The following is a 15352-nucleotide window of genomic DNA, read 5'->3' on the forward strand; positions in this document are numbered from 1 at the left end:
TCCCCAGCCCCCCCCGCACTCTCCCCCCAGCCCCCCCCGCACTCTCTCCCCAGCCCCCCCCGCACTCTCTCCCCAGCCCCCCCCGCACTCTCTCCCCAGCCCCCCCCGCACTCTCTCCCCAGCCCCCCCCGCACTCTCTCCCCAGCCCCCCCCGCACTCTCTCCCCAGCCCCCCTGCACTCTCTCCCCAGCCCCCCTGCACTCTCTCCCCCAAAATGGAAGTGAGCTCATTAAACCTGTGCACACAGCTGCTGTGCCTGGGAACATCCCTTCTCACACACATTTTCTAGTTAGACTCTGCTCGACTTCTAAAACTTTCTTAGTTTGTTGTCTTCTGCTCCCCAACCACTAGGACACTCACAAGTGAAGTAACTTCTTCCCTCCACCACCCGCTCCCCTCCGCTAATGGCGCTGAATCTTGCTAGGCTTCGAATTCAAGCCTCCAGCTCCTCACCCAAGTGTCCACTCTTCAGTCCCAGCTTGAGGCGTTGGCAGGATATTCAAGTGTGGGAGGCATCACAACAGATCCTGTCCTAAAACGATTTCCTCACATACACACTTTCTGGCAGGGTTTGTTGGATCGTGATCAGGAGCGGAGCTTGGCCGATTGTTCTCCTCAGTCACCCCAACTAATGGATACGAGGCCTAGATTCCACACCCCATTGTTTGAGCACCAGTCAGCATGCCTCCCCCAGATTTGAGTAGTGTTGGAGCAGAAGGAGTCACCATGTGAACAGGGACGACTATACCCGAGACTTGGGTTAGCTTCTCCAGATTGATCTCGTGTGTGTGTGTGTGTGCGCGTGCGTGTGACTAACACTCACTTGCCATGTGGTTTTCCTGTCAACCAGCGACCTTCATAAGTTGCCTCCTTCAGCCGTGGGTCCTTGTAGAAGGTGTAAGTGGCGGTGCGCGAGATGGGGGGCTCTGCTCGCATGACGCTGCCCAGTCCAGGGGCCAAGATATCTGGAGCGCCACTCAGCGCCTGATCCACAGCCTGGTTAATTGCTCTTAACCACTTTGTCTGAAATGGGATGACGGTGAAACACTCAACATTTTGCAACCCACCACGCATGTAATTTTGGGGGGGGGGGGGGGTGGGCTCAGCCCCTTTAACTTGCTGTGCGACCCACTTAAATTTTCGTGCAAGTGCAGTTTTCCCATTGTCTAAAGTCGATTGAGCGGCTGCGCAGAGGGCCCTCCCAGACCGCTATGTGCCCGCCTAACTTAATGGGAATGTTGCACGCAAAGTACCCCACCCGAGCACCCCCTGGAGACAACCCCAACCCACCAATCCTGGAGACAACCCACCAATCCTGGAGACAACCCAACCCACCAATCCTGGAGACAACCCAACCCACCAATGCTGGAGACAACCCAACCCACCAATCCTGGAGACAACCCAACCCATCACCCCACTCCACTCCTTTAGACAACCCAACTTAACGGGAACGTTGCACGCAAAGTAGCCCACCCGAGCACTCCTGGAGACAACCCAACCCAACAATCCTGTAGACAACCACCACAGGATTTAAGCAAGGTTTGCTCAGATTCATGGGTTAGCAGGACCAACAAATCCCGTTCTCTAGCTAGACAAGCTGACAACTACTGCGTCCCAGTTAAACGTGATTTTTCAGTTGTGTTCACGTCAACAGGACAGCTGGGTGTCAGTCAACTGAAATCGAAGAGGCTGGGAATTGTGCAAACACAGCAGCCAGTCATCAATGGTCAAGTGGGAGGGATTGATTAAATTGGGCAAAATGGTTTTGATCAAAGCACCCCACAGATTAAAAGGTTGCTGTACCACTAAAGAAACGTGAACTACTTGCAATCAACCTTCCCTACATAGCTACAAGATGGTGTCTGAGCTACAATTCAGGTTGCTGCTCTCTGCTTTTCTTCAACGTCCAGAAAAAGAAAGCATGGTCTTGTTATTGGGGTGAGGTTATCGCAGCTCTCATACAGTGAGGGGAGGGCCCTGTTATTAGGGGTGGGGTTATCGCAGCTCCCCCAGTGAGGGGGAGAGCCCTGTTATTAGGGGTGGGGTTATCGCAGCTCCCCGGCAGTGAGGGGGAGGGCCCCGTTATTAGGGGTGGGGTTATCCCAGTTCCCAGTGAGGGGGAGGGGTCCCGTTATTAGGGGTGGGGTTATCGCAACTCCCCTACAGTGAGGGGGAGGGCCCTGTTATTAGGGGTGGGGTTATCGCAGCTCCCAGTGAGGGGGAGGGCCCTGTTATTAGGGGTGGGGTTATCCCAGCTCCCCTACAGTGAGGGGGAGGGCTCTGTTATTAGGGGTGGGGTTATCCCAGCTCCCCGACAGTGAGGGGGAGGGCCCTGTTATTAGGGTTGGGGGTTATCCCAGCTCCCGGACAGTGAGGGGGGGCGGGGGGGGCTGTTATTAGGGGTGGGGTTATCGCAGCTCCTGGACAGTGAAGGGGGGGAGCTGTTATTAGGGGTGGGGTTATCCCAGCTCCCATACAGTGAGGGGGGGGCGGGGGGGGCTGTTATTAGGGGTGGGGTTATCGCAGCTCCTGGACAGTGAAGGGGGGGAGCTGTTATTAGGGGTGGGGTTATCCCAGCTCCCCTACAGTGAGGGGGGAGGCTGTTATTAGGGGTGGGGTTATCGCAGCTCCTGGACAGTGAAGGGGGGGAGCTGTTATTAGGGGTGGGGTTATCGCAGCTCCCATACAGTGAGGGGGGGGGGGGCTGTTATTAGGGGTGGGGTTATCCCAGCTCCCCTACAGTGAGGGGGAGGGCTCTGTTATTAGGGGTGGGGTTATCCCAGCTCCGCTACAGTGAGGGGGAGGGCCCTGTTATTAGGGGTGGGGTTATCCCAGCTCCCCTACAGTGAGGGAGAGGGCCCTGTTATTAGGGGTGGGGTTATCCCAGCTCCCAGACAGTGAGGGGGGGGGTGCTATTAGGGGTGGGGTTATCCCAGCTCCCCTACAGTGAGGGGGAGGGCCCTGTTATTAGGGGTGGGGTTATCCCAGCTCCCCTACAGTGAGGGGGAGGGCCCTGTTATTAGGGGTGGGGTTATCCCAGCTCCCGGACAGTGAGAGGGGGGGTGCTGTTATTAGTGGTGGGGTTATCCCAGCTCCCAGTGAAGGGGAGGGCTCTGTTGTTAGGGGTGGGGTTATTGCAGCTCCCGGACAGTGAGGGGGGGGGGCCTGTTATAAAGGATGGGACTATCCCAGTGGGTGAGAGAGTCCTGTCTCTGACCCATAATAACCCTGTCCAGGTTGCACATGGCAGCAGTCCAGCGTGGCACGATTGAAATCAGAAGATCAGTGTGGGGTAAAATCCCAGGCCCAGCCCAGTGACCCATTAATGTGGGTAACATATCCAAGAGTTGCCTGTGTGTTTTATTTGTTCTCAGATCGTGAGGTGTCGATGGCAAGGCTGCATTTATTGTCTACCGCTAGTGGCTGTGTGTTTGTGGTGCTGATTGTTCTCTGAACTGCTGCAGTCCATGTGGTGGTGGCACTCCCACAATGGTGAAAAAGCAGCAGTTGGGACAGCAGCCTTGATGGAACGACAGTCAGTAGCACCAGATTGGAAAGTCATTCTTTCACCAACACCCTCTGGTTTTGAATACAGCTCAGAATGAGGGGCTGAAAATTTTGTCTTTATTTCTAACTGAGCTTGCATGTTTTATTTATAAACATACAACATGCTCACCTCCTCTCCCACCCAGTCTCTATACTGAAATCTGATACATCCACTGTCGGTCCATAGCCCAAGTGCACATTAAGGTGACCATCAGTGCAGTCTCAGGACCGGCAGTCTGCTCATTCCCATAATCAAATTATTGGCAGAAAAAGCCCAGCTAGTCAATTGCTGCCTAAAAACACTATTCCTCACCACAACTTCCACCTCTCTTCCAACACCAGTTAGCTCCAATGAATTGGAGAGCCACTCACTTTACCTTCTCCTGAGGCGATGCTGCAGTGAGGATGAACTGTTCTTCAGCTGTGGTTATCTTCAGGGCATTCCTACAGAAAAAAAACAGCAGGTGAGAGAGACAGAGGGGGAGAGAGAGAGAAAGAGTCGTGAGACAGACAGACAGAGAGCGGGAGCACATGCGAGAGAGTGAGAGCACGTGCACGCAACCAAGCCAGAGCGGGAGCGAGACGGAGACAGACACACACAGAAGGCAGAGAGTACAGCAACACACACACTAGCACCACCAGCCTTTTCAAAAGCGGTCACTTGTACCCATTTACTCTGACACAACCCAATGTTGCACCACTGGATAGCAGGACCTGTGGCACTCAAATATAACACAATGTAAAACGGCTGAATTGAGAGTGCTCAGTGTGAGCAACGTGTGACTGCAGTGCACTGGGGAACTCCCTCCCTCCTCCACGCAGCACGTGTATTTACCCCACCCTCACCACTTCTTCACTTCTCAATTTCCTGGTCTTGTTGGAAGTGCACAGTGCAGAAGTTGTGGTGGGGAATATGGTGTTTTTGTTCTCGTGTACTCCCCAGGAGTGGCTGTGCAGCAGCACCGACAGGGGCCTAGTGTGACCACCTGGCCATTGAGATTAATGAAAATAATTGCAGGAAAAAGTCCAGGATTCAACTCCTGCATTTCAAAAAAGGCTACACACTGTTTGTTTTCAAAGGCCTCAGTCTTTCCACCCCCTGCTGCGACTGTAAAGAGTTCCCTGACCACTCTCTGTGCTGGAAAAAGGCAGGTGCCCAGGAGAACGCTGCAATGGAGAGCAATCCCGCAATAAATATTAAAAATATCAGTGAAAACAAATAACAGCACTCCTGCCAGAAGGCTAGTGTTATAATTGTGCACCTAGCACGAGAATTCATTCATTGCATGAGAAGTGAACAATCGCTTCGGATACTCACGGGCTGCTGTTTTCTTCAAAGTGGGGCTCTACCCAAAGTGTCACGAGAGGAAATATGTGGTGTGTCGAAAACTGAGGAAAGGAGGTGGGGGGGAGGGGGGGGATGGAAACGTAAAAGAGAAAGTAATTAGTGGAAACGGGAAACAGCAACTCCAATTCTAGGCCCAGTCAACACCCACAAATCCGTGGCAAACCACAGAGAACAGCTAATAGCAGGGCTCTACAAGAATGAAGGGACAAAACAGCAAGGTGCACATGCATGAGGCAACTCAACAGTAGTCCTTCCGGTCACTCAGTAAGCTCTGTGGGAAGGGTTGCTCAGTTTACAGTACCCAGCCGGTGCTGATTCATCTCTAACCCAACATTGAAGACAACATTGCCCCAAAGAAATTGATCACTCGGTGTTGGCCAAGATTCCTGGAACAGGTGGTCTTTCAGGTCACATTTTTTTTTGATATTTCTGCAGAAAGGAATATATTTAGGTGCATTTTAAAGTTCAGATAGTTCTCACGGGTTAATATCCTCCATGCAGCCGCTGAGACAAAGAGGAGTTAATTTGTTATTGAGCCAGACATTGAAAACGTATATTGAAGCCAGACGGACCAGTTTGTGGTAAGGCACTATTCACAGACTGCTTCAAACTAAGACAGTAAGAATCGATGGACTCAAGCCAGACTCCAAGTCCCATTAACTCGGACAATTGTTCCTGAAGACCCACAACCCAAGGGGAGGGGGAGCTGTGGCCAGTTTTATTGACAGGCAAATCATTGAACGGGGAATGTGAGGTAGACAGCCTTCCCACTTTCGGTGAAAAAGGACAAAGGGACACTTGATGTCAGTCGGCCCAGGTAGGGGTGGGAAGGGAACCTGACCAAGTGAGGAAAAACGCACTCATCTTAAGTGCAGGGCTGGTCAGAACCAGAATGCGCAGCAGGAAAAGTTTAAGCTAACCACTAACGGGCGATCGTGTGGCTTGGTTTATGACTTTGTTTTCTTATCCACAATGAGGGGTTTGAAGTTAAGGTGAGGCGAGGTGGGTTTTGATCGTGACCATCAATTGGTACATTCACTTGCTGTTGGTAAAATAAAGCAACTCCAAATTCATATCTGACCTCATCTCACGAAAGCATTTTCAATCTGAAAGATTAGAGAAACGCACAAGGGTATGCATCAAAGACACGATATAGTATCGGGAACATAGGAACAGGAATCGGCCACTCAGCCCCTCAAGCCTATTCAATTAGATCATGGTTGATCTGCATCTCAACTTCATTTACCCGCCATTGCTCTAAATCCCTCGAGAGCCTCACCCAACAAAAATCTATCAATTTAATTTTTGAAAATTTAAATTGACCCAGCATCCACAGTCTTTTGGGGGAGCAAGTTCCAGATTTCTACTACCCTGTGTGAAAAAGGGAATACAAGCCAAGCTTATGCAACCTGTCCTCATAATTTAACCCTTTAAGCCCCGCTATCAGTCCAGTGAATCTGCACTGAACCCCCTCCAAGGCCAATATATCCTTCCTGAGGCTCAATGCCCCAAACTGAATAAGAACATAAGAAGTAGGAGCAGGAGTAGGCCATACGGCCCCTCGGGCCTGCTCCGCCATTCAATAGGATCATGGCTGATCCGAATCTAGACTCACGTCCACTTCCCTGCCCTCTCCCCGTAACCCCTAATTCCCTTATCTGCTAGGAAACTGTCTATCTCCATTTTACATTTATTTAATGTTGCAGCTTCCACAGCTCTCTGGGGTAGCAAATTCCATAGATTTACTACCCTCTGAGTGAAGAAGTTTCTCCTCATCTCAGTTTTGAAAGGGCAGCCCCTTATGCTAAGATTATGCCCCCTAGTTCTAGTCTCACCCATCAGTGGAAACATCCTCACCGCATCCACCTGATCAAGCCCCCTCACAATCTTATATGTTTCGATAAGATCGCCTCTCATTCTTCTGAACTCCAATGAGTAGAGTCCCAACCTACTCAACCTTTCCTCATACGTCAACCTCCTCATCTCTGGAATCAACCGAGTGAACCTTCTCTGAACCGCCTCGAGAGCAAGTATATCTTTTCTTAAATATGGAAACCAAAACTGCACGCAGTATTCCAGGTGTGGCCTCACCAATACCCTGTATAACTGCAGCAAGACTTCCCTGTTTTTATACTCCATCCCCCTTGCAATAAAAGCCAAGATTCCATTGGCCTTTCTGATCACCTGCTGTACCTGCATACTAACTTTTTGTGTTTCATGCACCAGGACCCCCAGATCCCTTTGTACAGTAGCACTTTGCAGTTTCTCTCCATTTAGATAATAACTTGCTCTTTGATTTTTTTCTGCCAAAGTGCATAACCTCACACTTTCCAACATTATATTGCATCTGCCAAATCTCTGCCCACTCACTTAGCCTGTCTATGTCCTTTTGCAGGTTTTTTATGTCCTCCTCACTCACTGCTTTTCCTCCCATCTTTGTATCATCGGCAAACTTGGATATGTTGCACTCGGTCCCTTCCTCCAAATCGTTAATATAGATTGTAAAGAGTTGGGGTCCCAGCACTGACCCCTGCGGAACACCACCAGTTACTGATTGCCAGCCCGAGAATGAACCATTTATCCCAACTCTTTGTTTTCTGTTAGATAGCCAATCTTCCACCCATGCCAGTATATTACCCCCAATCCCGTGATTTCTTATCTTGATCAGTAATCTTTTGTGTGGAACCTTGTCAAATGCCTTTTGGAAGTCCAAATACACTACATCCACTGGTTCCCCTTTATCCACCCTGTATGTTACATCTTCAAAGAATTCGAGCAAATTTGTCAAACATGACTTCCCCTTCATAAAACCATGCTGACTCTGTCCTATTAAATTATGTTTATCCAAATGCTGTTATTGTTTCCTTAATAATGGACTCCAACATTTTGCCAACCACAGATGTTAGGCTAACTGGTCTATAGTTTGCAGCACTCCAGCTGGGATCTGACCAAGGCTCCGTACAAGTGAAGCATAACTGCCTGCCCTTTGTAATGCAGCCCATTTGAGATAAAGGCCAACATTCCATTTAGTTTAGCTTTTAGTGATTTGTGTACCTGGACACTCAAAATCCCTTTGCTCCTCCACAGCTTTCAGTCTCTCATCATTTAGAAAAAATTCCTATTTGTCTTTCTTGGATCCAAAGTGGATTACCTCACACTCCAGATATCCAGTTCAGATCCTGGGACACTATGATGAATAGTATGGGCGCACTCCTGAATGTAAAGATGATGGGACCCCTTACAGGAGTGACTAGCACCACTGTGCCTAAGAGAATACCCAAGGCTGACAGAATCAGAAACACTGCAAGTGCTGCAGCTCAGTGCAGAGCTATACTTTAAACTTCAAACAATGATCCATGTAGGGCACTTGGAGGAAATTGGATAGGCAGGAAATAATTATTCTTCTCTCAAAAAAACCAGCTCTGCACAAACAAAAGTGTTCTCACTGGTCATACTCAAAAAGAGCAAAAAACAGCGTTGACAGAATTCCATATTCAGGATGACCAATCTCCCTCTCAGATCAGTGACCGATCAGCCCCTCCCCCGCAAATCAGTGACCGATCTCCCCCCCTCCCCCACAGATCAGTGACCGATCTCCCCCCTCCCCGACAGATCAGTGACCGATCTCCCCCCTCCCCCACAGATCAGTGACCGATCTCCCCCCTCCCCCACAGATCAGTGACCGATCTCCCCCCTCCCCCACAGATCAGTGACCGATCTCCCCCTTCCCCCACAGATCAGTGACCGATCTCCCCCTCCCCCACAGATCAGTGACCGATCTCCCCCTCCCTCACAGATCAGTGACCGATCTCCCCCTCCCCCACAGATCAGTGACCGATCTCCCCCCCCTACAGATCAGTGACCGATCTCCCCCTCCCCCACAGATCAGTGACCAATCTCCCCCTCCCCCACAGATCAGTGACCGATCTCCCCCTCCCCCACAGATCAGTGACCGATCTCCCCCTCCCCCACTGACCAATGGGGAAGATGCCCCCTTTCCCTCAGCTGAACGACCGACCTGCCCCCTTTTCCCTCCGATTGACTCACCTGAGCATGGACTAGTGCATCATTGAAGAGGATAAACCAGTTGATGGAGAATCTGCCAGCGTGTTGCAGTGTCAGCCCCCGGTTACTGCTCTCACAGATGAGGCGGCGTTCTGGCTTCCTCAGGGAATCCTTAGCAGGAAGAAAACAGGCTGATGTTACAGCAACGAGGGTTAGCACCAGCAGCAAGCTCAGCACACCTGGAACCGAAGATAGGCCGATAGCTTCTCTCACCAACGTGATGCGATGAAATGGGAATCCACAGAACCAGATCAGCTAGGAGCCCCACTGAACCAAGTGAGTGGGGATAATACCACGATCAAGCGATCCAAATATTAATTGGTGTTTTTGTCCCTCTTGAAGGCACTAGCACGCTGGGCTACGGTTCCACAGGTACCGGCAGCCCTTGGTACTTCACACAAAGGGCCACTTTGCATGCCCATATCTGAACAATAGGCTATTTATTACGGAGGGCATCACTGTCCGACCCTACCCCCAGTTGACAACCACACGTGCATACTTCTCAGCAGGGGTCACTGGATAGCGATTAAGAACATGGATCCCCCCCCCGCCCCAGTGAGTGGAACGGGCAGACAGGTGGCACATGCAGTTTAATATGGAAGCGTGTTCGGTAATTTTGGAATGATAAACAAGGAATGGGAATGCACACCCAATGAAAAGACACTGAAGGGTGTGGGTGAACAGAGACACCTGGGACTTCAAATACATAATTCATTGAAAGGGAGAGTGCAGGAAGATAAAGCCATAAAAAGGCCAATAGAATTTCAGATTTTATAAATAGGGGCATGGTGTACGAGAGTAAAGAGGCAATGATAAATTTGTACAAGCCAATGGTTAGGCCACAGTTCAAGTACTGTGTACAGTATTGGCCACCCTATTATAGAAAGAACATTAAAACAGAGAGCAGTATAAATTCACCAGGGTGATGCCAGGATGAGAAACTGCAATTATGAGAGAGACTTGAGATACTGGGACTACTGCCATTGGAGCAGAGACGGTTAAGAGGAGACTTATTATAGGTTTTTAAATTATGAAGGGTTTTGATGGAGTGAATAGGGAAAGACGATTGTTTGTTTGGGGAATCAGTGACGAGAGGTTATCAGTTTAAAAATGGAAAAAGGGTTAGGGAAAACTTCTTTATGCCGAGGGTGAGAATAATATTCATGAAGAAAACAAACAATTTAGCTACACGGATATGGAACAGAGGAAAACCAATCAAATGGACAGCTTTAAACAGGGAAAAGTTTGCAGTAAAGATAAGGGGGTAGCTCACACAAAAGAAAAGGGTGAAGAGGAGGATTGTCAATAATAGCAGATGTATTTAATAAGTCATTCACATGTCTTTACCAGGGCAGCAATGGGAACTTAATATTCCTGGCTACAATGTATTCAGAGGAATAGGGAAGCAAAACAATGGGGGGGGGGGGGGGCAGGCTGGGGATGGTGGTGTTAGTACTGATCAAAGATACTGCTACAGCCTTGGTAAAGGATGATGCTCTTGAGTCTATGTGGATAGAGCTGAGGAGCAGAACAGGAGCTTCTTTCCTGCTGGGTGTACACTGTAGACCACCAAATAGTGGGAAGGAGAGGGAGGAGCAAATCTGCAGGCAAATTTCAGAATGATGTAAAAGCAATAGAGTAGTGACAATGGGGGACTTCAATTATCCTAATAGAGACTTGGGGGGGGGGGGCGGAGGGAGGGGAAGGAAGTCCTGAATTGTGTACAGGAGAACTTTCTTGATCAGTATGTTTCCACCCCAACAAGGAAGGAAGCAGCGCTGGATCCAGTTCTGGGGAATGAAGTGGGCAAGTGGAGCATGTTTCAGTGGGAGTGCATTTGGGGAACAGTGATCACTATATCATTAGGTTTAGAGTAGTTATGGAAAAGGACAAGGAAAAAAAAGTCAAGGTGAAGATACTCAACTGGAGGAGGGCTAATTTCAGTGAGTTGAAAGGGGATCTGACCCAAGTGGATTGGAATCAAAGATTGGCAGGTAATGGGAGGCCTTCAAAGAGGAGATAGCTCAGGTACAGAATAGACACATTCCTAGAAGGGGGAAAGAAAGGGCTCCCTGAATGACGAAAGAAATTGGGATCAAAATGAAACAGAAAACTGAAAAGGAAGTAAGAGGGGCAAAGAGACTGCATAAGAAAAGATTAGCAGGTAACATAAAAGGGAACACTAAAGTCTTTTATAAACATATAAAGAGTAAAATGATAGTCAAAGGAAGGGTGGGGCCGATTAGGGACCAAGGAGGAAATATTCTTGTGGAGGCAGAGGGCATGGCTGAGGTACTAAATGAGTATTTTGCATCTGTCTTCACAAAAGAAAGGATGCTGCCAACGTAGCAGTAAAGGAGGAGGGGGTAGATAAATTGGATGGGATAAAAATATAGAGGTACTTAAAAGGTTGTCAGTGCTCAAAGTAGAAAAGTCACCTGGGATGCATTCTAGGTTCCTGAGGGACGTAAGGGTGGAAATTGCGAAGGCTCTGGCCACAGTCTTCCAATTCTTCTTGGATATGAGAGTGGTACTAAAGGACTGGAGGGTTGCAAATGTTACACTTCTGTTCAGAAAAGGGAAGAGGGATAAGCCTGGTAACTACAGGCCAGTCAGCCTAACGTCAGTGGTGGGGAAACATTGAGAAACCATAACCTGGGACAAAATTAACTGCCGCTTGGAAAAACATAGTTTAATAAATGGCAGCCAGCACAGATTTGTTAAAGGCAAATCATGTCTGACAAATTTGATTGAGTTCTTTGATGAACGGAGAGGGTTGATGAGAGTAGTGTGGTTGATGTTGTGTATATGGGCTTACAAAAGGTCCATTATGGTGGATCAAAGGAATTTAAAAACATTTTTTAGGTAAGATTGTTAAGCTAGAGGAAGACAAAGCACCAGAGCCTGACAAGATACGTCCGAGGATGCTGAGACACGAGGGTAGAAATTGCACAGTTCTGCAAAATTATATTTCATGGCTCGATTGAGAATGGATAAATTTAGAGTCTTTAATTACGGATGAAATTACCAAGTATCGAGCTAAAGAGAAAATAGAAGTACCCAGCAAATATTTCAAAAGAGACAGTCGTGCTCAACAAACCTCACAGAATTCTTTGAGGAGCTAACAAGCATGGGCAATGAAAGAATTGCAGTGGATGTAGTGTATGTGGACTTTAGGAAAGCCTCTGATAAGGTACCACATGGGAGATTACTAGAGAAGATTAAAGGATATAGACTTTTGGGGGAGGGTAGCAAACTGAATTAAAAATTGGTTATAAGGGTAAAAGCAGAGTAGGAGTTAATGGCAGTTTCTCAGTGGTTGGAAGTGGGTAGTGGTGTCCCACAGGATTCAGTTCTCAGTTCACAATAGAGCAGGTAAATGCAATTGAAACTGTTTGCTTGCAGAGGGTAATCTACAGGTTGTAGGTTTTATGCATTACTGTGTTGGAGCATGGAATGCTTTGCTACGGGGAGTGGTTGAGGCAGAGACCATTGCACCTTTCAAGGGAAAATTGGATAAATATTTGAAAAGGAGGAAGATGCAGGGGAGAGTGGAGCAGCACGATTAGTTTTGAATTGCTTCAGCACAGAGCCAACAGGCTGAATGGCCTCCTTCAGAGCTATAAACTTATATGGTAATCCAGCGGCACCAAGGGCAACCGTAGCACCTCAAACCCCAACCCAGGTGAATTAGGCGAAGATCAACAGGGAAGGTGGATGGGCCCCGGATACTTGCTGGTCAAGTCACTTTACCACCTGAAGGGAGGAGTCGGCGGCTGTGGCTTAATCAATGAGGAGATTCAGATTGGTCCTGCACAATACACAGCATGTATGGCCCCAAAAGGCTGAAAGGAGCTTCCGATAGCTTAGTTGGTCCCTGCACTGCCCCATGTGATCCTCAGCCACACAGTCCAGGAAAATTCCAGGTTGAATTCCTGGCCTGTGCTGAACTAACCAATAGCAGAGATGGTCCACAATTGCTTTCAGGGGAGAGGGTACTAAAAAGCCAGCCAGTGTTGGTGTCATTAATCGATCTCTGGTCCCATCAGCTGGGAAGTGTGTGTGAACATCAAGTTAAAACAAGATCAGGGCATGATTCTGATGCCCGCTGAAGTCAAATAGCCTAACACCTACTGTCTAGGCTGCTGCAGGAAGAATGGATGATTGTGTTAGGGATCCCAGTAGGAAAGCAAGGGGAGAAAATTGGTGGGAATTTATCTTTTGTTTGAACAGTTGGTAGTGGAACTTGCTCAGGCAAGAGCAGTCTAACTGTGTGTATAAATGAATCTATTCTAACAGCCCAGGTCACCAACCATATGACTGAATGAATCACCACCTCCTTTATAAGGAGAGCCATGTACTGATGCTCTCAGGAGCAGTAGACAAATGGAAGAGTGTCTCCAATAGCACAACACTGTCTCAGTTAGACTTATATACCAAACCACCCGACAGACGTTGGGGCCAATGGATGACGGCCCTTTTATATTACTTAACAGCTGCTGTTAAAGTTGGTTCCCACTAATGCGGAGTGGCCTGAAGGATGCTTGGGAGGAACAGGTGACTTTGGACCTATGGTTCCCAAAGCTCGCCACCACGGTGTCTGGGTCTGTTGTAGACTAATTGATAGAGATTGATTGCTATGATTAGTTATCAATTCCATTACTGTTGTATCATGCAACTACCAGGATGGTAGAAGGCAAACTTGAGGTCATCCAAAACTCGGCTGCTCGTGTCCTAACTCACACCAAGTCCCGTTCACCCATCACCCCTGTGCTCGCTGACCTACATTGGCCTCCGGTTAAGCAACGCCTTGATTTCAAAATTCTCTTCCTTGTTTTTAAATCCCTCCATGGCCTCGCCCCTCCCTGTCTCTGTAATCTCCTTCAGCACCACCCCCGACCCGTGCCTTCAGCTGCCTAGGCCCTAAGCTCTGGAATTCCCTCCCTCAACCTCTCCGCCTCTCTTCCTCCTTTAAGCCACTCCTTAAAACCTACCTCTTTCACCTGCCCTAGTTTCTCATGTGCCTCGGTGTCAATTTTTTTTGTCTTATAACACACCTGTGAAGCACCTTGGGATGTTTTACGATGTTAAAGGTGCTATTTAAATACAAGTTGTTGTTGTAGATGGACCATGGTCTTTTCTCGTCTAACAATTCCTATGTTCAGTAACCAGAAGCCCAGGCACAAGGTTCACAAATGTACAGTTGGCCCAAAGATCGGCAGCAAGACCAGCACTACTGCACCTGGTAAACCTCACACATTCCTTCAGAAATTGAGAGCCCCACTTCCCTTTTTACTTGACTATTTAATAAATAAAATCCTTGTGCTTTGACTTTTTAAAAACCTTTTTACTCTCTTTTTCCCCAAACTATTTGGCAACAGCAGTGTACAGCCTGTCCCAGTCTCTCAAATCGGGAGAAAGCCCCGATTCCTGGCTCTCTACTGTCAAAACCCTTCAACACAGCAAGATCTCCTACACCTCGATTAGTCTACTTGTGATTTGCTAACACGGGCCTCAAAGAAAATTAAAGGTTTTGTTGTCACTGAGTAAACTCTGGAAACATAATATTTGAAATAAATTATAACTGTTCTTGCACTGGGACTTTGCAAAGAATGACAGAGTTGGTAAATTTAACACTGGCACCTACACAAACCCCAGTAAGTTGACTTGAGAATGCTCTGTGCTTGCACGCGCACTCACACACACAACTCACGCACGCACACACGCAGTCCTTCCCAAGATTGCAAGCATCTCATTCTCTCTCATCTGTGATGGGAACTGCAGAAAGACAAATGTTTGAAACTTCACAGAAGGCTTTTCTTTCCACTGAGTGCTCCGCTAGGGTTCAGAGTTTGGCTGCCACTTTGTGCGACAAAAAGCAGAGATTCTGCCCTGCAGAAGATCAGGAAACATTTCTGTAATTTTTAAAAAATAGAAGACTTCAGATAGAATCATTAAATCAAAAGCTTTTGTTAGTTGTATCTTTTTAAGAGTTGTGTCTCTGTCAGAGGGTCGTCAGCTGACAGAACTCGCTGGGCTCGGCCACGTTTCACCATGCAAGGTGGAGCTCAACGACAACTGATATTTCTATATCACTCATTATGTACAAAGAAACATCTCAGAGCGCTATTGACAGTTGGGCAGCAAGTGGGCATTGGGTTTGGGAGGTGGGGGGGTAAGGATAAAAAGGGAAGAGGGTCAGGTGGGGCAAAAGCACAATTTAAAATGAAGGGGTTCTTGAAGGCAAGGAGGGAGGTGGCAAGATGGAGGTGCAGTTGGAGCAGGAGCTTCATGAGCACATTAACATGGTGGCTGATGGTGGGAATGGGTAGTGGTATTGGCTGTGGATAGGGACACAAGTCTGGAAGAGATCACTGGGATAGAGAGGGCACA

General features: G+C 48.2%; 1 protein-coding gene across 1 annotated transcript in view; it reads right to left on the reverse strand.

Moving 5' to 3' along the window:
- LOC147120076 (alsin-like) overlaps positions 1–15352 on the reverse strand; it is a 152903-nt gene that overhangs the window by 37815 nt on the left and 99736 nt on the right. The window contains 4 exon segments of the mRNA XM_085985617.1: positions 824–1023; positions 3924–3990; positions 4865–4935; positions 8942–9070. Of these exon segments, the coding sequence (XP_085841743.1) occupies positions 824–1023; positions 3924–3990; positions 4865–4935; positions 8942–9070 (467 nt within the window).

Source organism: Somniosus microcephalus, chromosome 4, assembly GCF_052327205.1.
Source record: "Somniosus microcephalus isolate GS21.2 chromosome 4, FLI_Smic_1.0, whole genome shotgun sequence".
In the NCBI taxonomy this organism is placed as follows: domain Eukaryota; kingdom Metazoa; phylum Chordata; class Chondrichthyes; order Squaliformes; family Somniosidae; genus Somniosus; species Somniosus microcephalus.